Source organism: Scatophagus argus, chromosome 5, assembly GCF_020382885.2.
Source record: "Scatophagus argus isolate fScaArg1 chromosome 5, fScaArg1.pri, whole genome shotgun sequence".
In the NCBI taxonomy this organism is placed as follows: domain Eukaryota; kingdom Metazoa; phylum Chordata; class Actinopteri; family Scatophagidae; genus Scatophagus; species Scatophagus argus.
The window spans coordinates 18,779,016-18,804,004 of record NC_058497.1 but is presented as its reverse complement, the minus strand read 5'-3'; the positions used below and the strand labels follow the sequence as shown (position 1 = coordinate 18,804,004).

Here is a 24,989-nt window from a genome sequence, read left to right as displayed (position 1 = left end):
TTCAACAAAAGTCTGAGACAATTTAACCTTTGAGTCATAATTCAGTCAAAGGTTAAAGAACAACGGAAATCACCTTTTAGTACATACTGTCCTTTCATCTTTGTTTACTTTAAGATGATACCACAGGATTAGAACAATAAAATCCATGAACCCATGTTACTGCTTTTTACACTGTTTAATCAGAATTTAAATTACAGTTTAATTAGAACTTTTGCCTAGGTCCTTTTTTTGGATTTAATTGATAAACTTTAACTGAACCTTTCTGAATGTGTTGAAGATGAGCAATCACTGGGCTCAAATGGTGGGCACAAAAGTGAGTTGCTTGCATAACTAGCAAGAATAAATGGCTAGGAATGACTGACTGCAGATTTTTAGATCAAATTGTTTGAGCAAACTTAAATCTAAGTTCTCAACCCGTCAACATCCCACAAGATTGTAATTACTGATAGTGAAAGGGCTAAACTTTATGCACATTTCAGCTGATTCTCTATTGTTTTGGTGATGTTTCTTCTAATCAATGCAGGGAAGATTCATGGGCTAAAGGAGAAAACCAAAAACACAGACTGTTAATAGTGTGATTGGTTACTACTCATAATTAAGAAGTCATATAGTATATGATCCTTCATCCCACCAAAGCAGCAGATTTGGTTACAAAATGACTACAGGCTACACAAATCACTGTAGTTTGCACTGTCTGTGCTGTCAGATTAGCCTCATTTTAACCAACTTACAGAGAGAGAAAAGCACAGTTCAAAATATTTGAATGAATGCACGACAGCTGTTAGAAGGTTTTATTTTTAAAATGAGCCTCTTTATTTGATTTTTGTCAGCAGAATTTGATGTTCAAAGTAAGAGAACATAAAAACTAAGGGCTCAAAACCTCACTCATTTTATTTTGAAATGAACGACTAACTGAAACAATGTTATGCTAATTTTATGGATAAGGATTTTGTTTTAATTGGACTGAGAAAATAAGTAAATATGTGAGCAAATAAGTATGGTTGGTATTTATTTAGTCAAACAAACAAGCAACTCATTTGTAGAGGAGGCATGATGATGATGATTATTAGTCAAGTCAAGTGAAGATTATTTCTAAAGCTCATTATCACACTCAGTGTCTGAAAGCACTTTACATCAAGAGTGATTTCCAACCCAGCCAACGCTATCCATGCAGACAAGGAAAAATCTTCAAAAACACACTCAAAAATTGAAAGGAAAGTGGTAACAGAAACAGACCACAGTTCAACAACAGTAGTATAACAGGTTCAACAGTAATGTGATGAACCTATTTTAGGGAGCAGAAGATTGAGTTATGTGATTTTGACATGATTTCAAATTAGTGTTAAATCCATTTGCTTATTGTGAACTGTTCAGGAAGCCAATAAATTATAAGCCCATTTACATCAGTGAAGGTAGACTACATCAGAGTAACAATACAATTCAGCTCCACCAACTGCAGCCTGTAAACTGTCAGTATACTTCACAACGCTGCCTTTTCTATATTAAAACCAACAATGCAAAACCACTCTTATATCTTCCAAGCAAGCTGACATTGAGAGGGATGAAGGCCCCACGGGGAATTTCTATCACATGATCACCCATCCTCTTCACTGTCCTCCCACTAAGTGTTCCTCTTCTCTCTTCTCCTTACAATATTAGAATACAAGAGCAACACACCTGCACAGTCTGGGAGTTTTCCAAAATAAACTGTAGCCCAAGCACTAATTGGTTCTCTCAGATCGCAGACAGAGTCGTGACTCCTCTTCGCAGATAGTTATGAACAAGACAGGGTTTTACTCTCTAACCAACAGCTCACTTTTCATATATTTAAGAGGCTAACAAGCGACTGTTGCTCAAGCACAGTTAAAGAGCACAAGGGGGATGGCAAAATTATAAGAAGCAACCATGTGTGTCCTAGAAATTTAATCGGCATGTGAATCCCTAGCGACCAGTTCATTTTAAACCCGAGAAGAGCTGAGACTGCATGGGGATCCCCGTATCATAGAAGGTAGACCATCATGGAAATTTGTTCATGGCCCACAATGTATCCACCTGACTAGCAGAGTCGGTAGTCATAAGGATACTCTGACTCTCGTTGTATCTTAATGATACATGAAGCTAGCAAGGCTATAGACAAGGCTATAGACACTTGCTGTTGTCTTGTTGTTTAAAAATGTAACTGATTCCATATGTCATCTAATATTAAGGATGTGTCAGAATCTGCTGAAACAGACTTGTATCACAATGCAATGCTTTCTGCAGCAGTATATTTTCTGCTACTACCGTGTTGCCAAAATTTGAAATTTTCAATAACACACAGTGGTTTTTAAAGAATGCAAAGTGGCATGTAAGTATTAAAGTTGGTTCCAGAACTCTTTACACAAGCAAACACATATCCTGTTTTCCAATTTTAAAACAAAATTACAGATGCATAAAAGGTGAAGACTTAAATGCTAAGTACATTCTCAGATTTGTTCTTTCTTGTCATATTGAAAACCCCAGTGTAATGCTGTACTGTTATTCTGTGAACTGCTAATCATCAAGATAAAGCACTTAAACCTACTGTAAACTTCCCTTACGCCTCGAGTTCATGTTCCATGAAAGAAGATTCAAAATATGACTGCTTATTAAAACTATAACAAGGACTTAAAAAGGAGTAGAAAGGACGATGGCCCCAAGAGCAACAGAAGGTGCTGTGTAACACTAATTGGTAAACCAAACCTCAGGCTTTTAAAACTTGCCCAAACCTGTGCTGAGTTTCCTAGTTGTTAGGACCCTCAATGCTAGACTGGTTGAGAGACCAAGAGAAAAATATACAGTTCAAGTAGATGGATGACCCAGTTCTAGATAAATATGCAATCTGCCCCCAATTAAACTTGACATTTTATATTAAAATGCCTCTTCTGACTTCAGCTCTTCATTCAAAAATTGTATCTATTACAACAACTGAATGCATATTAAAAAAAAATCCTTTTCGATCTTTTTCATCAAAATCTACTGTTTAACACAATAAATTAAATCAGGAATGTTAAGTTTAGCTACAAACGCAACTTCCAAGAACTTTAGAGACATCAGCAAAAGACCAAGTGGAATTTCCCATCAAAATAACAATGTCAGAAAGGGGTAATGTTATGCCTCTGAGTAGCTTTAGATTCAGCATTTTAATTTTATTTGCAAGACTGAAGAGAAAAGACATACCGATATAAATCAAGGAGCATAATTAGATTTAATAATCACTTTCTTCGAGACATTGCCATTTATGGTTGCAGAATGTGGCTGAAATATCAAGATCTGCTGCCAACAAATGGATGAAGAATGCTGCTCCATCCCAGTCAATCATACCATGTGTTCAAAGAGACAAATGACATGATCTGCCTGAATCTTACCAGGACAAATACCAAAAAAAACTTTAGCGGTTAATCTAGCTGTTGATCTGTTTTCCTGCATTTAAACAGGCACAAGGCAAATGTGAATGCAAGACAGAAACTGTAGCCCTAACATCATCAGTTAATTTGTGATGTAACATTTACTGTAATTGTGGGCAATGTCATACTTGGATGCAGGCTGATCGTGACTAGAAGAGATAGCTTGCAGCGTCAATAATTTATGTCTCCATAGGTCATCAACATAGTCTTAGTGGTTGCAATCTTAGAGCAATCTCATTAAATTCATAGCAAGAAGGAGTAAAATACTATTATACACCACTAATTACTATTGGCAGTCACATATTGCAGTGTTTATTTCTCTGCTATTTCTTAACGCAAGTCATAGCATGAGGCAATAAAATTATTTTGTGCCATTTAGTTTAACATAACTGTAGTTTAGTCCCACAAACGATGCTTCTTTCAAATCCTTCAATGCAAACTACTGTAGTCTTTGTGTAGTCATGTTTATGATTTCTTCAGTAAAGCCATGAGGCATTTTACTGCTTAAAACCATGGCATACACATGTGCTTACACGTGTATGGGTGTGTTTGTGTCTTTCTGTATAGTGACGGTGGTGGAAAGAGGTTATTTTATGAATGGAAATGATGTATATTTATGTCCTTGGGCTACAGTAATCAGTGGTTGCAGATGGAGACCCTTCAATAGCCTCACGTAGCCTAAATCCATTCTCTCTTCCCTGGGTTGCATCTTCAACTTACGTTCCCCACGGGAATACACCGACTTTTCCACAGTTATGTTGGAAGTAACTGATAAGATTTGAAGAGCAAGGACACCATATAGAAGAAAATTTATGCAGAGCTTGGCCTCTTTCCTCTGGCCTCTGTAGTTATCTTAAAACAACACCTCAGGTGCTTCTGCCTGTGCTATTGGATGTTGTAGTAAGCCTCGACCCAAGCCATGACTCGCTTCACTTGCCGTGCGGGATTATGCTCATTATCTATTCTGTCGGCGTAAAACACACACACACACACGCATGCACACCCACACACACTTAAACTTTAAGCCTGCCAAATTGACAGTCACAGTTATAAACCTTCGCTTAACTATCTGTAATCTTAAATAAACAAGAGAATCAGGTCTGTCCTTCAAATGAAAGGTATGCTAGCCATTAAGGCTGAGATTCACATCCTGACAATACTAAAACAATATTTAATATTTTAAAACCGCATATTATATGTATTTATATTTTGTCCCTGGAATCATATGTATATCATATCACAGACGTTTCTGCAAAATATGATGCATCACACACACACACACACACACACACACACACACAAAATTATCACATATATTATAACTGAACAGAAAATGCAAAAATATATTTTCACATAACTAGAGCATTAAACATTAACATTAAACATTTTCAGTATCACACAGTACAAAAAGTGTGTGCCAAAATTGTTATATTATGATCTAATGCATATATATATGTGTGTGTGTATAAATTGGCCAACTCATATATGCATATATGCATATACAAATAGCAAGAAAACATTTAATTTAAACCAAATACTGCACTGAGGTCCCAGTCTTAAAGAGACAATGCATACCCAAGGTGGTCGTATTCAGGACTCATTACTTTTAAGGAACAAGTGAGTATTTGCTTGCTGCTCATGCCTCTCAACCACAGTTATACTCACTTCTACCAGTTGCTATGGAAACATGTTTCTCCCCATATTTTTTCTCTCTCTCTCTCTCTGTCTCTCTCTCTCTCTGTCTCTCCCTCTCTCTGTCTCTCTCTCTCTGATTGGATGCAGCAGCACTGACTCCAAGGGCCAACTATTTACATTGAGGAGGTTGTCAAAACACTGTGCACAACAACTTCAACTGATCACCACGATTTCCTTCAGTGGCTTGGCAATTTGTGTTATGATACACATATACATAAATTCTATGAATTCAACTCCATGTCCAATATTATTCAGTGAAACCGCATGATTTAAAGAGCAAGTTTTAACAATTCATTTGATGCTCAGCTGGTGCTTCCCCTATTATAGCCCCAAGCTGAGGCATCAATAGCTGCCAGGCTTTAAGCACTTGGGGCAATTCATCTGTGCATTGCTTTTCAAACATGATAAGACTGCACAACAGATGGCCGGAAGCTCACAGTAAATCTCTGTGCATTAGGTTTAAAAGAAATAGTAGTATGCCAACCCAAAAGGAACCACCAGTACAGAGAAACTGCCTGGTTTTTAATGGCATCTATTTCAGTCCAAATTACCCTTGTAAAACTTCAATCCTAATCCCAAATCTTCTTTCTATGGCATCTACACCACATGAGGAGGCTTACAGTGTATTTCATATGTACTTAAATCCTTTTTTGGAAGTTATGAATGATAAATTATATCTGAAAATTAATATATTCTACAGTCACAGTAAGCATATAACAGGATTGGTTTCAATTGGCTGCAGAATGTTTCATGTTAAAAAAGGAGAGCATAAAATATCACTTGAAATGCTGACGTAATGGTCATATTTATGGTTACATAATAGGGCAGCACATATTAGAATAAGAGACTGAGACAGCAGAAGCTGAGCTGCAACTGTGGAGATGATTCAGACTGCTCTCTGTTGTTGAAGCGGTCATTTGAAAGGTGTTTGGCTGTGATACTGAAGCATCATAACAAATTTCATATTTTATGCCGTGTCAGTTTTATCAGTTTGTCATAAAACAAATGGACTGTCTCAGTCCCATGTTGCGCAGCTTGATGTGCATCACTATGAGACAGGACTTAACTAAAAAATATCTGAAACAAAATGTTCCTCATATAAATAAATAAAAAGACAGCCTTCAAAGCATTAATACTTTGAGATCATATGTAAACATGACTTATAAATTCATTTGCAACCCACATAAAAAACTGAGTACCGACATGTGGTGTGTTCAATATGCATCACTTGCAAAACAAAATTGTATGCACAAGCTAAATTTAGATCAAGGAAGTCCAGTCTATGCAGTTGCACATGAATGCACCATTCTCTCAGACTTGGCACTCTCAGCTACATTTGTACAGACTGAAAAAAAAATATTAAAAATACAAAACACACATACACTTTTGGGGCTGTGGTAAATCAATTTGGTCTCTTAAACACATTCTGTAAATGGACTGCTGTGGCGCCATAACATCTTTTAAGTAACGTCATGACTCAGACTGAAGCCAAAATATGAGATAAAGTGAACTCTTTCTAATGGGTATATGTCTCTGTGAGTTACATTCGTCCTCCTCTTTGCTGAAGATAATCAGTGACTCAATGAGCTACGGTGCACTCCACTTCAGTGGCGAACAGAATTTGCCCTCATTCAGGCAATTTAGTGTGAGTGCCCCTCAGCATCTGCCTCAGCTGTGCACCACACAACAAAAGCCCAGGGAGGTGGAGAGCTGAGTGGCTGTGGTCCATCGTGCCATGCTGTGTAGTCCTATAATGAGTCAGTATTTAGAAGGCAGAAAATGGCAGGGACACTTAAAATATAGGGAGGAGAAAGCTGCTGGAAAATTACAAGAAACAAATTAATTGTGGCTTATTAAATAATTTTGACCATTCCATGAAGAACCCAAAACTATCAATGTCCAGGATAAACATGCTTTGTCACCGAAGACAGATATGTGATGCTGTGAGGTAATAATTAAGCCAAAAATCCAAGTTTGATTTTGTTCCAACTCAGGTCTCCAGTAGAGCTGTACAACCTGTGCAAGGGATGAGAGAGAGCAGTCTGTCACCATGTCTAAAAAAGACATGCATAATCAGTGAAATGGAAAGATTCTTCAAGGCTCAGTACTGGGGACTGTGCTAAGGTTTTTATTTCAGCTTAAATCCTGTGTGCAACTACATGTGAGAAAAGGGAGTCTGTGTGGTATGAACAATGACTGAATTGGTAACATCTCTGCGAACACAATGAATCACCACAGACTGTCACAAAATAACACAGCTTCTTCCAGATTAATCATGGCAGTGGTTCTCCAGTGACTTCCCTGCTAGTGATAGTCACGACACCCTCCCTTGAAAAAGCCCACAAAGCACCTGCCTTCTTGCCGCTAGCGAGAAGCCCATTAAGGTTTAGCGGGATATAATATGCTAATTCCATGTAAAGTTACGCATAGTTGTTTGCATGTTTAATGAAAGAGGCATATAGGAGACAGATGAAACAAGATGACTTTATCATAAGATTAAAAAAAAAATAAATAAATAATAAGCAAACCTGGCCCTATCACTGTTTGTATGTTTGAGAAGAAGCTGTCCTTTGACCGAAACAGTGACACAAGATGTGTCATGGGAATTTTAAAATAAAGTTTATCTTAAAGATGATAATATGGACTGCTGTTATCACTTTGCGTCGATCGCATTGGATGATCGATCAATGAATCGATCGTTCATTACAGCCCTACCACTTGGCCATGCTGTGATTTTAATAATATTTTGATTAACAGTTCAGTCTTAGAGGGTAGGAGGGCAGGAGGGAGAGAGCCACAATGACCACTCAGCCACAAGCTGCCTTGGACTACACAGAACCCCGAAGCCTGGCACATGCACACAGCTCTCTCTGTGTGTCCATTCAGAAGGCAGACAAGCTGGGACGAGCCGGATAAGCCTGCCTGTGACTCCACCAGGAAGAGGATCAATAAGAGGGAATGCACCATTTCAGATTCAGCCAGACAGCCAGGGGCAGGGCAGAGAGGCAGAGCAGCACTTGAGTGCTCATTATGTTGTGTAGGATGACACAGTGTGTGCAGACACTTCTGCAGACGTCTATGAATGGGGGAAGACGACACAGACCCACCGAAGATTATGGCAGACCACACAGTAATTGGATTAAAGCACTAATGAAAATATAAACTGGCATGAACGTGTCTCCGTCAAGGTTACAGAGCTGACAGAGATAACTATGTGAACACAGTGATAGCAAGTGGAGAAACCAGCCGCCAGGAACCCAAGTCTATCCTGTGACTGGAGGAGTGTTGAACAATGTTCACCATGGCCATTTCTTTTCCTTTTGCATGCTGGCATGGAATCCGTTGGCTGCAGCTGAGCATTTGGACATGATCCACCAGCAGTCAATCACATACTAATGTCCCGCCTCCCATACTAACAGAGTCTGAAATGACCACCTGCCAAGTATCAAATGCCAGTAAAATTTGCCTTTGCCAGTAAATAAACAAGGGTCACCCACCACACTGGCAAAGATGATGAAGCCTCAGCTGGTCCGTTCCTGTCCACAGATTATGTCCATGCTGACCGCTATGCACACTCTCTAACCATAAGCCAATCAAATCAAAACACAACAGTGGCCATGCATGAAACAGCCTACTGACTAGCTCCTGATTAGCTTGTTTTTTTATTCTGGCTGTGTGATAAACTGCTAAACTTTTATTTCCCATTTCACTAAATGGTTTACCAGCATCACATTAGTTTAAAGATGGCCGCATACAGTCAGTGCAAGGAAAAAATATCAAAGTATCTCTACTCAACCCATGTTGAATTTTAAACTGAAAGCGAGTAGATCAGTCTTACCCCTCACACTTCTACCTAACACACAATGAGTAAGCAAACTCTGGCAGATGGCTTCACCATATATCAGGTTTAACATGTGTCTAATGTTTGAGGACTTTTACATTTTTTCTGCTCATTAACATTTATATCGATTTTCTTAACAAGCACAAATTAGCACACTAGGCTTTTCTTCTAGCTGTAAAAACAAGAGCATTATCAAAAACGTTTTCTTCTTAATTTTTCTTGCTCTCCATTGGTTGAATTAGTTACTGAAGCATGTAACGACCCTAGCTGTGTATTGACCCCTATTTTAAACTGAAATTTCAAAACACCATACATCATCAAAATAATAAGTCAATGTGAATTTTGTACAAGTGGCCAGCTGTCTGTAAACAAGTAACCCACAAATTTGACCTCACAATGTTCTGACTTTCTGCTACATAACCCTTTTCACCTCTTAGAGAATCTATATGCATAGAAACTCTCTTATCTAACTAACCAGACAACTGCCATCATCAGATGTCTTCAGTTCAATTCAGATTTCGGATCTGTATGTGCAGTGCATCTCCCTGCTGGAAAATCAGCCTCAAATGAGGAATAAAACCCTTTGATCGTACCACAAGAGTCATCTGTGCTTCACTAATAAGCTCATTTGTTTCATCCTATTTAAAATTAGTTATACTTTATAAGTCCCCATGGGGAAATTTGTCCTCTCAATGTTCTCCATCCTAACTATTTAGGAGTGTAAGGTAGCCACAGTCCAGTGCCTGGGGACCAACTGCACTTCTGAGGCCGTGTTCAGGAGCATTCAAATAACAAAAGTGCAAGTACCCAGAGGAAATCCATGCAAAGACAGGGAGAACATAAACACTTTTTCTCTGTTTGCTCTGAGGCAGCAGTGCTAACACATTCACTTAAGACTATGTAGTTGATTGCACAAGCAGCTTGAAAGAAGTTTTGAGAGCTTAGAAAAATGTTAGATTTAAAATTCCATTCTTATTCCAAATGTATCACTTAAGTATTATATTGCTTTAAATACTCGTGCTCCATGAGAATGCTAAGGGTCATTCTCACTACAGACACTTCACACTAAAAACTTTCAATGAAGAAAGTTACATTTCTTTTATGGTTGGGAAATCCTTTTCTAGCCCTCAAGACAAAGACATGCTTGGTACTCCGGTAGCATGTTCGTGTTATTCAAGGCCACCCCTCATGTCCCTCATTAATCCATGCCACATCTAATTGTGCTAAGCCATAACAGCAGGCCATTTGCATTCTTAGGGACCAGCAGTGAGCACTTCAACAATTTTCTCAGTTGTTGCTGACTAATTGGAGACGCCTCTGACAGCCTAGAAGAGGATGAGTAACATTAGTCAAGCTTTTTAGACAGACTTGTGCTGCTTCACTGCTGACCTGTGCAGCATATGAATAATACAGTTACCCTAATCACACTGGCCTTTGTGGGAGACATTTCTGATTATCTGATGCCTCGAAAGAGTGACCAGTATTGTTATGTCTTCACAAAGTCTTTCCCACATGCGTGTGCAGATGCCTGTCAGTGGACCAGCACAGTCGATTTTGAGTTTGAAATTTTGAGTTTTCATTCTAGAGTTTTTGGATTATGGAGAGTGAAACCACAGCATTTTAAGGAAACCTTGGGCAAATGAGTTGCTGAAGTGTCAAAAACATCCTATGTACTGGGCCTGAATCTCAAGGAGGATATGGTTTAAGCAGAAGGGCAGTTTAGGTCAGTCAAAAAAGTATGGTGTTTTTTGTTATCTCACAGTCAGCCAAATGTTGTGATTGAATCATTTAGCACTTTAAGTGAGACAACAAATTCATATTGTGACTAGACAAGCGATGACTCATGAACAACCTGTTACTACACCTGCTAAGCAAATCTGTTCATGTTTATTGTTTACATGTTTAATACCAGGTGTTCCTTTCTCTACCAATCTATGGCATATTCAAGAAGTATTTAGCATGGTAATTCAATGCACTGAAACAATATAAACAGATCTTTTCACCAGCTAAAGACTTTGTTTTGATTTCATGAAAAACACTAATTCTGAAACTGGATCCTGCATTCCCCTCAATTTTCATTTTCTTGATACAGTTGTCAGCAAAAGAGCAAGGAAAGCCCAAGGTTGTGTTTTGCATTCTCTGAGACAGGCTGACTAGGCGTGGTCTGTCTTCACAACAGCTCCACTGAGGACGACAGATGGCACAGAGGCACCTTATGACACAACATGAGCTTCCACACACTCGCATTGTCGGCCAATCAGAAGCTGGACTATAAAAATAGATGCTGGGACAGGGCTAGCCTCTAGAGACTTGGCTACTCTGTTCCTCTGGGCTAAGAATCTCCGGAGACATCTACAGAGAGTGAAGACTCTTGCAATTAATCAAAGCACTTAAAAACAGGGCTGTGATAAATCCGAGTGGGGTAATGCTCCTTTTCTGATTTTATGGCTGCTCATTATACAGGACGTGCCAATTTCAACTAAATGGTCTGTACTAATTTCATTACCAGTGGACATATGTGAATTTAAGATATTTACCTTCAGTGGCAGAGGTATTTTTAATTGATGGTTATTGATGGATCTATTTTTTTGACCTTCAGATAACAATTAGTTATGTCAGTGGATTACTACAAATTCACTGCCTTAAAAGGTCCAAGGCAGTGTAAACTGCAGTGTTCTGTTACAAATCCTGTGAGTGCCACTCTTGGAATAAATTGGATCAGCAAAACAAACAAACAAAACAAAAACCTGGGCAATTCAGAAGTCATCTGAAAAAGTTGATTTAAGTCATTTTTAAGAAGAAAAACACAAGATACATTTCACAGGGACTGTGCAATAGAGATATTAAAAACATTTATTAAACACACTGAATGTTTAGTGATTCCATTCCAGTTTGTCATCTAGTTTTAACTGTGCTTTCTTTGCTAGCAAGATGACAGCTGACCTTTTTTTAAATTAAAAATGCAATATCTTTTATCAGTAACACTTTCAGTTCCCACTTAAATATATATTTTCTCTGAGAGACAACCGAAGACCTCAAAGGTCACAGGAAATAAGGAATTAGTCTCCATGAAAAATCTGGTTCGACCTATACATGATAAAATGCCCCTGACATTAACATCTTTCTACAATGATCTATTAACAAAGCTGCAAGTGCAACATCGGTTTGAAAACTACTACTACGTCATATTCTATTTGTGGTCTCCTTTATGGGTACTACGTACTTGCTTTTCTTTTATCTAGAAATGACCATATTTGGACAAGATGGTGGACCCAAGCAGGAATGACATGTTTCTAACCTAATTGGAGCTTCTCATAAGAGTTGGCTCAGTAATGCCAATATCCTGAATTATTTGCTACATGAATTAGACAAACATTTTGTTTTGTTTTATAGACCAGGAGAGGAACTAGACAAATGACATCAGAGCCATGCAGAGAGCCAGGTAAATATTAATAGCTATTTACAGACTGTGTGGGCTAAAATACACAAGAAGCCTAATCCTCCTTTACAATAATTCGCCACATGTTTACAGTTGCGTGGGCAAAATCATTAAAATATTAAAAAAATAAATGAATACGTATGCTGGGATAGTGGCATTAGAATGTACCAGAAGACTATAAATTAGGTCTCTTGAATCCAAAGTTTGAGGGGACCCCCCTGGCTGGCTACTCCACACCCTTGTGGAAAGCCTGTCAAAGGTGCACATAAATAGATTCACTTGAAAAAGTTTCAGCCCAATTATTCAGTGTAAGAAAATACAGCATGTATTTCATCTCTACGTTCTTGCCACTTCTTTAGAGTAGCAGTTCTCCTCTGGTCATTGAAACAAGATCTCTTTGAGACATTAGCAAACTAACCATAATTGCCTTAGCCCACAACATACTCGCATTGTTGGGACTCTATAGGTGAATAAATATCCAGAAGCTCAGAGATAGAGCCCTCCAATCTCATGTTACAAAATAATTTCATAACAGTGCATTCCTCCAAGCTATGTTTTTAATTATGTTCCATGTTACATGCTTGAAAACAGGATTGCATATTTTGCACAACACAGAATACAGTGGACAGTCCACAACTGAAACTGTTTATTTTACACAATCTACAGCGTGCACAGTGCAGTTATCTTGTAATTCATCTTCAAGAAAAACTGATTTTTATTTAAATTTAATGACAAAATAATTACCTTTGTGAAACGAACGCAAAGTATATTGCGAGTACTTTGTATGGCGTCACTCACAGGCTAACTTCAACGGAGTGGCACAGCGATCAGCAGTAACAAGATTGGCTGACCAATGTTCACTGCAAGTTTTTTCCCCAAAGGATGCGCTCCACCACTGATTTAATGTTATTAACGCAGCAAACTTCCCCTCATTTGGTTATTCACAAGAAAAGGGTGTGCATGCTTTTCATAGTTTCAGAAGAAGACAATACAGTTACAATTTGCAATACATGTTCCACAATGGCCAAGAGGAGGGTAAAAGTCCACAAGCTTTAGTTCAACAAATTTTATTAAAGCTACTGTATGTAAGGGCTATGTATCTTACAACATGTAAACATGTATCTTTCTTACTCTCAGGTGAATCTCCAGATAAACAACCAATGAAAACAAAGTAGATATGAATCAAATAAAAAATACTGGAAAATTAGTAGTACTGAAACATTACACAGAAAGTCAGCCACACACAAAGCTAACGTGTGTGGTTGCTTATATATCTGACACAGCCTCCCAATTGTATCAGTATAACAGAAACGCCGGGGGAACACATTTTCCAATATGGAAAAATAAGACAGACAAATGACACAAAGTGCCATAATAGCTGATGTAAAACATCCTTAATGCTCCAGCATGGTGGCTTCCATCTACTACTAAAACTAAAACTACACACTGACCCCGTTCAGTCAAAATGCTTTAACTGCATGTTTCTGCGGCCACTCAGGCAGAACGAGCAGCCATGTGCTATCATAAGGCTGAGAACAGCCTTTCACATGCATATCCCCTCTCTCCACTAATGGTGACTGTTGTGAAGTAATCTCCAGTGGGAGTAGATATACAACTCACCAGTATGCCATTGAGAATAAAGTGCATGACTGCTGTTTGCTAACAGCAAATAAGCAGTATAATGACTCATTATTTTTAAATCAAAAAGAACTATAATTCTAATAATGTTCCATTAATAAAAAATGTAAGTAATGTTTTGCAAAATGTGTTTTACTTTTCACAAACCTATGCTTCAAAATGTCTTTAGCTTATAAAATACTGGACACCAAAATAAGCTGTAAAGACAATGATGAAAGCATCATGAAAGCATACCACAGCTGGTAGAGTAAATTATCAATACTAGCTTACCGCATTGTGGGCATTTTGACCACAACCACGAACATGAATCAACTTAATTTGCTTCAAATCGCAGCATCGTTATTATGGGTAAACACTACCTACAGTTAAGGTAACAATGAAAGTAATTGCAGTGTTTATCATTGGTGGTTCTTCCAGATGTTGTGTTACCATATCAAACATTTTATGGGTGCGTAGATATCCTGTCTCTACACTGGCCCAGACACTATGAGTGGTGATGTAAAATAGTTTCATTTGCTTCAGAGGGCCTGTCATCTGTCTTTTCACTCTATGAAATGCATGGAAAAGATGCTCAGTGGGGTTCATGACACATCCGGCTTCTGCTGGCAAAGAGAGCAAAGATGGCTTTCTTTCACTGGGAGTCAGTGTGTCACACTGTGAGGGGATCCTTCATGGACAAGCATAAATGACACGGTTAAAAAAAGACCAAGACAAATTGGCAAATATAGTGTACAAAAAAAGTTAGCTTCAGAAAGATTGCACCTTTTATATGACATTTTGTTTGCATATTTCATTTTCAATCTGCTCCTCCTCAAGAAAGAAAACCCTTTACAGTCTTGGGTTAACAAAGTGGTATACTGTGCTTAAAATACAACCATTATCTATTAACCCTGCATATTTTCCTTTGTCCTTCATCTCCTTTTATCTTCTCACTCTCCATTATACACTATCTTAACAAGGAATGGGTACCTGTAAGATTTAGTCAATAATTAAGACAGAATTGGAGTCAATGACAGTATTGATACTAATACTGTTGTAAGATTAATTCATTCAATCCAAGAATTAAGATTTGGCTATTCAGTTAAATATGGGAACAGTCGTATCAATACCTCAGTGGTCAAAAATTTGTAATAGCTTTAATCTGTATTAAGCACTTCAGTTTAAATTCATGATACTTAGCAATTCTGTAATTAAACCTGAAGTGTGGGATTTTTTTCATATAAATGATTATCTGTAACCCTCAAGCCCTATCCAGACGAGTTCACACATTGCTGAAGCATACCGAAGATTTTAAATCTAAGTCTGTGTCAACTTTTCCCACACTGGCACACCAGTATCAATGCATTTTATCAAAGCTTGCTTTTGCACAGCAGAAGGGGTGAGCAAATGTAGGAGTAAGCTACAGCTGTGGGCTACAGACTACAGCAACTAGAAATATGGCGGCGGAGGAGACAGACATTCTACACTGCAGGTTTAATAATCATAATCACAAATTTAATTATCTTTTTATCCCTTTTCCTGTTGTAACTATGCTCCCTTAACATAATATTCTACTGCTGTGAAGAAGCCTATACTACAGAGACCTTGAATTGTTTTTGCAATACCAAGACACATAGTTACATTCAACTACTGGTAATCCTAAGGATTTTATAGTTTAAAATATGTTCATAAGGATTTTATCTTTCTAATGCTAACACTCCTATTTGAGCGTGTTGAGACAGAAAGACATGTCCACTGACGTGCTTCAACAGTAGGGCATTATGCATGGTTGTTTACACTATCGCTCTGCTGTAAAGACATCCCAACCAACCGCTAGCAGTTGTTGGTCAAACAACAAGAACTAATAGGCTACCAAACTCTTCCCTTTGGATGTGGGACTGAGTTACATTAACCATGCAGTGTGCCTTGCCAGCCTTGCAGAGCTGTCATTCACAGCTAAGACACTGTTAAATCATTGTATCACACAGAATGTGACTATCATCCTGCAAAGAACCTTCATCTATGTATCAATACCAAACATGTGCAACCCAGAGTCGGGACTTACCATTAAATTGTTCGGTTTGGTGAAGTCACAATTGCATCACGCCAGTGGTACAAAAACTGTGCCTTGATTTCCTCTCCATGAATATCATTCACTGTAAGTTAACCCCCTTGTGAAAGATTCATTGCCAACACAATGGAGCATGAGTTTATGCCAAGATTGCAAACAAAGCTTGAGGTTACAGGGCATGTATTACTTGCAACAGCACTCCCCTATTCCCTATATACACAGGAAACCATGTCTAAGCCTTTCCAGACCCCTCAATAATCTGTCCCCCAGGTTAAAAGCCAGCTGACACGAACTAAATCTAAGGTTCAACAATAGGCTGCAGTGCACAATTCACAGCACCCAGGTATAGGGTTTCAAGAGGAAAGAAACAGTGCAATTACACAGTAGTCAGAAAACACAGCAGAAATGGGGATGTGGTCTGTCTAAGCACGCTATCACCAAGCCAAACACTATCCAAACAGCCTTGAGCATTTCAGAACAAATCTCGTCCACCACCAGCACTCTACTACTCAGGAGTTAACTGTAGTACTACTGTGACCTCTGACTCACTGACCAAATCCAATCCCCTTGAATCCTCCAGATTCACCCGCTCCAGTAGGTGTGTCTGGGTTCAGGAGCTCTGCTAAGTGCTTCACTTAACTCTCGATGAAACTGCCTGTTAATGTTACCAATCAAGTGTCCTCAAAGAAAACACCTTTAAATTATCCTTGATAGACTCTCAAAATCCCTTCCACATTCAGGTTTCAGTAGTTACATCTGATGGGTTGAGGTGTGTGAAAAGAGATGTGGTCTGTGGCAGACAGTCTGAGTGTTACACCCTCCTAGTGAATCTACTCTCTGCAGAATAAAAAAAAAAAGGGTTGTCGTGACTCCAAGTGTATTAGAGGAAATAAATGATTGAATACATCCACCCAGCTGTTGGATGCATTGCAGTTTAAAGAGAACTGGCTTGCAAAATGAGTAAAAAAGGCATGTAAAATAGTGATGTCACCGTGCCATCTGTTACAGGTCGATTAGCAACAGCAATATTTCTCCACGTGCTGCAGAGGCAAATGTTGCTAAGAGATGGTGTGATGTCCTTACCATTACGCATTCATTATTCACTGGGATCAATCATCACAGGCCTGCATGTGCCATCCAGATAAAAAAGGTCACAGCAGATGTTAAGATCTCAGATTGCAACACATCTTAATTATCAACCTGTTATTATGTTCAAATTTTAATGGAAAAAAAACCTGAGCAGCTGATTATTATGACTATGACTATTGTCAGACCAATGGCTTAGAAAACAAACTTAACTGATCATTGTTTCATAAACTAACAGCAGCAATAATTATAGATTTGATTGGATTATCTTAAGAGAACTGAAAATATTTCAGAATTTCATATTTAATATACTATGTAAAACGATTCCTACACTTCTATTCACAGGAACTACATGGTTTTGCTTTGAAAGAGGTGCCATGTTGCCATGTAGGTTTCTTTCTATCTTTGGACATTTCTGTTACGTAATTTTAGATTACTTTGCATGAATGAAAATGAAATGAGGTTAATTCCCATCCCCAGTGTTACCACCTTCTAAATTTTCCTTTTCCTTCTGGTCTTCTAAATATCTTAATACTGAGACATGTACCCATAAAATATGATCAACTTAAGAATAATGTGAAACTTAACTGATCCCTGTAGCTTTAGGCCAAAACATTTATTAAAAAGGTGATTATATTTTCATGAGATGGCAATTTTGAATAAAATGAATAAAGAGTTTGTAGTATGTATGCAAAGCAAGAGGGTCATCAGTGCAGGATTATGTATAAAATAATCAAAATGCACTGCTTCCCACTGCTTTGCATTACATCAGACAAACCTATTCACATTTAACACTATTAAATGGGTTTTTTTACAACAAAGTATCCTTGTGGGAAAAAATAATTACAATCTTGAGCCAAGAAAGAAGGTTTGTTAAAGTGTGTAGTGAGTAGTAAGTGAGCTGCAGAAAAGCAAGCAGAGCACAGGAAAGTGCATCAGCGAGCTTTCAATCTACCATTAAATGTACAGTACAGGCTACAGTGTGTCAGTTAATAAATGCTGCAGTTTCTGTCTCATCAGTTATTTCCCAAATGATGGAAAAGTTAAAGTAAGGTCTAGAAGCTAGGTAGGAAAGGCAAACTACATCATTGTTCTGCTCACGCTGGCTCTAGCGCGGCTGTATCCCTTTCAGAAGTTTTGTCGCCCAGATTCGAACTGCTGCGTCTCTTTGTAGCCTTTGGAAAATAAATGTGTAAAACCACCATTTATTTATCCATTTTCCATGCTGAAAACATTTATTGTTTTTACCTGTCCGCTGGTTGAATCTGTCAACCAATCAGTCGGTGTGTTCCTGACTTGCTGAGGCGGTGCTCCTCACAGGTCATGTTTGACAGCTCTGATCTCAACATACTGCGCAGTGGGATAACATGAGACTGAGGTACTGCGATCGTGCCCTTATCATCACAGCCACACGTGAGAGACTGTTAAAATGCTTCTGACAGCTGCCAAAGTAGAGCCTATCTGTGGGAATCACTGGTATCATTTCAAAGTGGATTCTGCATGGTGAAATAACAGCTATAGCTACTATTGCTCCCCTGGAGATAGGGCCTTCTTATGGTGATCTAATTAGAGATTAAAATAACAGCTTTTATGCTGAATGAGCGTCACTTCACTACTTTAATCATTCTTTTTTTTTTTTCCAGAGTAATATTAATGCATGCCATGCGTTTTTGTGAAAAATAAGTATCTCTAAATTGCCAGGCAATGACTAAGCCTGTAGAGAAGTATAATGTTAGAGACGGTGACACACTATGGTGACTGCATAAAAAGAAAGCCTGGGGCATAGCAATCCAAATTTTCCCTGCTCTGCGCATGGTGATGCATCCTATAGTGTTTCAATAATGAATGCACCATGATGTTCACGGATGCATGAGGACACACACTGCTTCTCTTCACACTACATAAAAGAAGTTGAAAGCTAAATCCCAGCCAATAGCGTTTTGCGTTATTACAGTAGGATGAGACATGGATTCCTTTTTTAAAATCAGACATACTGTAAGCTTGCTTTTAGGAGTTTGAGTTGAGAAGACATATCTTTATTTCTTACAAAGTGAAACAGTTCCTTGAAGCATGGACAGTGACGTGACTGTAAGCTTATTTCCTCCTTCGGGGGCTATGTGGGTCACGACTTAGTTTGGGTCTCAGGAGTCCTGACTTTTCACGTGTCTCCCAAATAAAACACACAAGAAAGCCAGCAAGGGGAGCGAGGAGGTGCTAGTAGTTCATAACAGCCTAAGCAACAGGGGAAATCAGTCTTCATTTGCAAGTGAATAGCCCAGAGAAAAAAGGTGATACAATTTCCAAAGTGCACCATGCACTTTTACGGCATTTACGGAAAATGAGAATCAGACAGAAAACAGCCATGTGGAAATGTTTGAAAAGTTGTTTTCACCGCCGTCAAGAGGAGAATGTAGTCTGAACCAGAGACCAGACACCAAAATCTGCCAAAGATGAACTCAAACAGATACTTGTAACATCTCTTGCTTAAAGGGTTACTTGAGTGCTTAAGATGTATAATCAATGTGTCAAGCGGTCTCACCTATACCTAACAGATAATTATTACTTTGACAAAGTCTGCAACACTCTGTCATAGGTTCTTTTAATCCCACAGAGGAAATGCTTCACAGAGAAGAGTTTGCCTAAAGGTTTGCCAATCTAGGGTTACACGTCTACAGGGATCCTGGGCTCGCAGTGCTGGCCTCTTTTTTTTAATTTGATGAATAACAAGGACACAGTGTTCTAATTTCCTGATAGCTCGGAGATCCTAGCATGTTTTTACTGCGGTATGAAGTTAGTATGATCGCATAATTTAGCTAAAAAGCAATGTATCTGAAGCAAGGTTTAAGCTCTCTCATCCAGTTGTCAAGTGATACGCAACAAACTCGTCTCCCAGGCGTCTGCGTTCAGTGCTGCAACTAACCTGTTTCATACTCTTAAATTAACCATGATTAATATTAATCAGGGTTATTTATCCCTAATCTACACTGTCAAACCTCAGAGGAATGACATAAGGATGATCCCACAATGGAGGATAATCACTAAAAAAACAACTACTAAACCCACAGCCTGTGCCGCTTCTGTGGGCAAACCCCCAGGAAAGCATGTTTACATTCCTCCCGCAGTGCTTCACGGGGTCACGTGAATGTGTAATGTCATCTTTTTAGCAACCTTAGGCAATGCATCTCCTCTCAACTCTCTCAGACCTGGATCTGTCTGATCTACTCCCCATCACTAAAGAGTCAAGTAGTCCTAGCTGGAACAAAATCACAGCCTCTCTCTTGCTTCTGCCTACTAATAGTGGCTAAAAAATGAAGCTTAAAAGAGCTTAAACCACAGTCTTGTTTATTCAGAATAGAGAACTGTTTCACGGTTAGGATAATATATGAATTTGTTGAATTACTAGCCTGAATAGATGCAAAATACCTAAAACATGCATGGCTGGCAGTTGTTTACCAGAAATTGTCCAATCCAGTATTTGTCTTTTCCTATCATCAGCTCCACTCTTAAACAAATTCTGGTTCAATAAACATCCTCTAAAGCTAAGCAGTGGCCTGTCAGTAGATACCCTGCTCTTAGCAGGTTCAGTTATTTGATAAGACAAAACAAAAAAAAGAACAGAAAATGGATGTGAAAAGATATACACATCTTTTAACTGCTTTGGCTGGCTCTCCCTAATGGACCTTTCTCCGAACGTGCATGTGTCTGTCTGACTTTAATACCATTTTGCAGCATTTTGAGTATTGCTTGACACTCGAAGTCAAAGTCTGTAAGTGCTCTTGGCAGTACCATCACAGCTGCTGCTCTGAGAAGAGAGTATTACTGGGTTCCACACCCAAACACTTGCATTTCTGATCTAGAATAGCTTAAGCAGCCCCCCGGGCATACCAAGGCATGATAATATGTAAAGCTGACAAAAAAGAACTGACTGACAGAAAATGAAATTGTTTCTGAAAACTGATTTGGAATTCTGCGTTTTATATAATTGTAAACTGAATAACTTTGGGTTTTTCTGCCTGTTCCCCAAAAAAAAGCAATCGACTTATGCAAAAAGAAATTGCGTGCAGGCATTTTTAGCTATTTTCAGTCACTCTGGAGACGATATGATCAATAAACTAAAAAAAAACAAACAATAATCACCAATAAAAGAAGCATTTGATGCAGCCCTGCTCATGCACATTTCCACTGCAGCCTCTCTGCCAGGTACGACCATATTGAACCAAGACATTATTGGTCTCATTAGGTCAGGAACATACTGCAAAGGTCTCTGCACTTAATCAAGCTTTGTAATTGTGTATACTAATTGGCTGTGGTCATAGAGACAACTGAAGAGAAAAGCCAAGCTGTTTCTTTTTGGGGGGAGGGAACACTATTTGGTGGACTTCCCAGATAAATTCTAAATATGGGAAATTCTGCTGTCAGTACACAGTGTACACACACTATTCTAAGATAATCGCTTTATTAAGATGGAGCTCTTAGAATGGCAGCCATTGCTTTTGGCAGTGTTGATTTCCATCCCCACGAAGCAAAGACAGACGTAAAGAAGTCTGGAGCTTTGAAAGTGAATTTGAAGTGAAGAACTTCTGAAAGTAAAGGGAGCAGCATGGAGCTACATCATCATTTCCATGTGATGATGTAACACAGGCTAAGTGAAACAATCCTAGTGTAAACTAGAGTGCCACATTTTGCTGTTCAGGAGCATCATATGGTGAGTGATGCAGAGTTGCAATTCATTCATCAACCTCACAGGTTAAGGACATCTGGAACTCTTATCTTGCCCAGTTTTGCTTCATTTCTCTCACTCTGAGTTCCCGAGGCCATATTTCATTTTCTGTCAGAAAAGCAGCCTTGAAATTCTTCCACATTACAGTTATCAGTTTGAAGAGAATCAATTAATAATTATGTCAAGAAGCTCAACAGGCCCACGTAGCATGTGAAGGCAGAGAGGAAATGGAAGAGAAAGATGGTTAATCCTTCCCCAATTTCACTTTAGGTATAAATAATATGACTTTCCCACATAATCATCTCTGAAAAGATTACAGTTTTCTTTGGTTTACATTCACCTGCAAAAGTGACATTTATAAAAGTACTACTTCTGACATTTGTGCAGAGTGTTTCAAACACAAGACATATATTCAATAAGGGAATGCAAGACATTTTCATTTTAGCTTCAGTGATGGCACATGATTTATGTGAGACAGTGATCTGTTTATTAAAGGTAGTCCGCCTTATGCAAGATCTGAATGATGTACACTAAACAACTCAAGAATCACAGAGTCCTATCTCTGTTATATCCCTATTCAACATAAATGTATCCTACTTTACTCTACATTGGCCGCTTTCCATTTAGATTTTCTACATGTGATTGTACATTTAAGGTAATGCTTATCAGGTTATCACATATGATTCAAGCCAAAACCAAACCCCAAATTCCCTATTTCCTTAAATTATTTATAGGGTTAAATTTGCTGGTGGACATCACCCAGATATTGCAGATAAGTGAATAAGTGGACAGAAATTCTTAAGAGATGTGTGAGGACATTTACAAACTGTCACCATTACATACTTTGTGTAAATCTGTGCAAAATGTCCTGTTCAGTAGATACAAAGGGGAATCCTAAAAATGTTTCGAATTTTTTATCTATGTAAAAACTGTATATTGGTAAAGACTATGACTATGACATCTATATCATTTAACTGGTTAGTAACTATAGCAACAAGATCCATCATTTTAAGTAATAAAACTCTTGTCCACATTTGTTATAGCTTTGGATGTTCTAGAAAGATGACAAATTATGTAAAAAGGCTAAAAGATGTAACTCAAACAGAATAAAAAATGTTCGCAGGCCGTAGCGGCTCAATTTATTCTCTAACATTTTCAGATCTCATCCAACGGCTCCATTAAATGAACAGATTTCCTCACAATGATCAAAAGTAGCCTATGATTTTCTATGCTCTATTACCACGTGCTGTGTTTAAGTGTAATTGATGGCAGATATGTAACAAAATAACAAGTGCAAATGTGTGGAATTCATTATTCCCGCATGAAATTATGACAGAAGAGATAACTGAATTCAATCATAAGAGTCTGGCACATTTTCGTTTCTACATAAAATGTTCCAATAAACCCAAGAGAAATTGCATTACCATTACAATGCAGTGAGGGCTCCACTCCCTGAGCGTTTTCCTGTCCTGCCTGAGGAACACCCCTGCACATATTGGATTGTACATGAAGGATTAAAAGGCTATCCCGTGAAAACCCTGATCCTGATTGTAGCTGAGAGTACTACTCCAACCATAAGCGCTTCACATGTCAAATGGCTGATTTTAATCAACAAAAATGGAAAGGCTATTAAAAATGTAATTTGACGCAAAACTCCCTCAATTAGACTTACGTAACACATTTTACCAACTTAGAGGATATCATTTCAAAGCCTTTATCGTGGCATCAGATTACATAACAGATGATTCAGAGTAGAAGTTGTGCGTGCTCTGCATCAGTGTACCAGAGACAGAGAAATAAACCAACACTGTCCCTGGAAAAACTCTTACAGCACTGTATGAAACCAAGCATCTATTGTCAACAACCTTTCCTTAATGCCATCACACCTGTACACTGGCAGTGACAGCCGCATATGAATAAAACACGTTTTTTTTATTTTCGTGTGTACCCATCAACCCAGAAGGCTGAGTGTGTGTGCGCGCGCATAATGTGTGTGAATGTGACTGTGTGCGTGTGTGTGTGTACAAATACAGGAAGCCCAGCATCACTCCCTATCAACAACAAACACGTCCCATGAAGCATAGACCAACGGCCAACACGACTATAAATGGATGGGGGGGGGGAATAATAAATATACGAGCGGCATTTCCATTCACAAAATATCCACACTCATACAATCTGAAAAACCTGTCCTTCTTGAACATCATGTTTTATTTAATGTACAATAAAGCCAAGTCAGTGTACACGCTGGTCACGCAAGGAGCAGCGTTATGTATCCCGCTGAGAGTGTGTGTCCTGAGAAAATGGAACCCAACACACTTTGCAGCAAGCTGCCTTTACTTATAAAACAGATCGCCCAGCTCGCCAGTAAGCTAATTAGCGGCAGTCGCAGCACCGTTACCGTTGCACCTACTAAAGAGAGCGCCTGCGGGCGGAGGGAGAGGGACGACCGAGAGGCGAGTGGATGCCTTCGGTCCTTAGCACTATTAAATGGTAAGAATAGAATATTCTGGGTAAAAACAACAAAAAAATTATATTCTGAAAGCGTGTGGCGGTGTTGTGTAAAATAGTCTTACCTGTACAGCCCACAAGAAGCAAGGCTAAAAAAATATCCCTCAACTGGACCATCGCAACTCCCGAGTAACGTTAAACGGCGCAGCTAACGTTTAATCTCCGCTCGGTCCCTACAGTGTTGCCCTCGGGTTTCCTGCCTATCTTAACGACCGTTCATCCTAATTTATATATTTCTGAGCTGGTCGGTGATAACTGTCAGCGGCAGCGTCGTTGACGACAAGCAGCGGCCAGAGATTAGCAATGATGAGCGCCAGTGCCCTGTTCAAAGTCTGACTGACAAGCGGAGCCTTCTCACACACGTGAATTAATCCGCACAAGCGGAATAAAACGAGCCCCAGTTAAATAGTGCGCCGGGTCTCAAACCAGCGTCACAGGGAAACCCCTATAGTGATGTTAAAGCGAGAAGAGGGGTAAAAAAGGGAGGGGAGAGCAGTTTGCTTAATTGTTAGCGGTACAAAATGCACCAAAGCAAACAATGGAGATGCTAAAAGAATTAACATTAAAGCTCATAAAGGAGATTC

General features: G+C 38.8%; 1 protein-coding gene across 9 annotated transcripts in view; it reads right to left on the bottom strand.

Annotated features, from left to right (window-relative positions):
* Window positions 1-24,779, bottom strand: part of ncam1b (neural cell adhesion molecule 1b) — a 66,012-nt gene extending 41,233 nt beyond the window's left edge. For 6 of the 9 annotated variants that reach the window (XR_006843391.1, XM_046389410.1, XM_046389412.1 and 3 more), the window contains exon 1: window positions 24,471-24,779. Coding sequence is in view for 8 of the 9 variants with exons in the window: in XM_046389410.1 (XP_046245366.1) it covers window positions 24,471-24,522 (52 nt within the window). In the remaining variant the exon portion in view is untranslated. The remainder of the gene's footprint in view (window positions 1-24,470) is intronic. The other 3 variants (XM_046389416.1, XM_046389417.1, XM_046389418.1) reach the window with 1 other exon arrangement.
* Window positions 24,780-24,989: the final 210 nt, after the last annotated feature.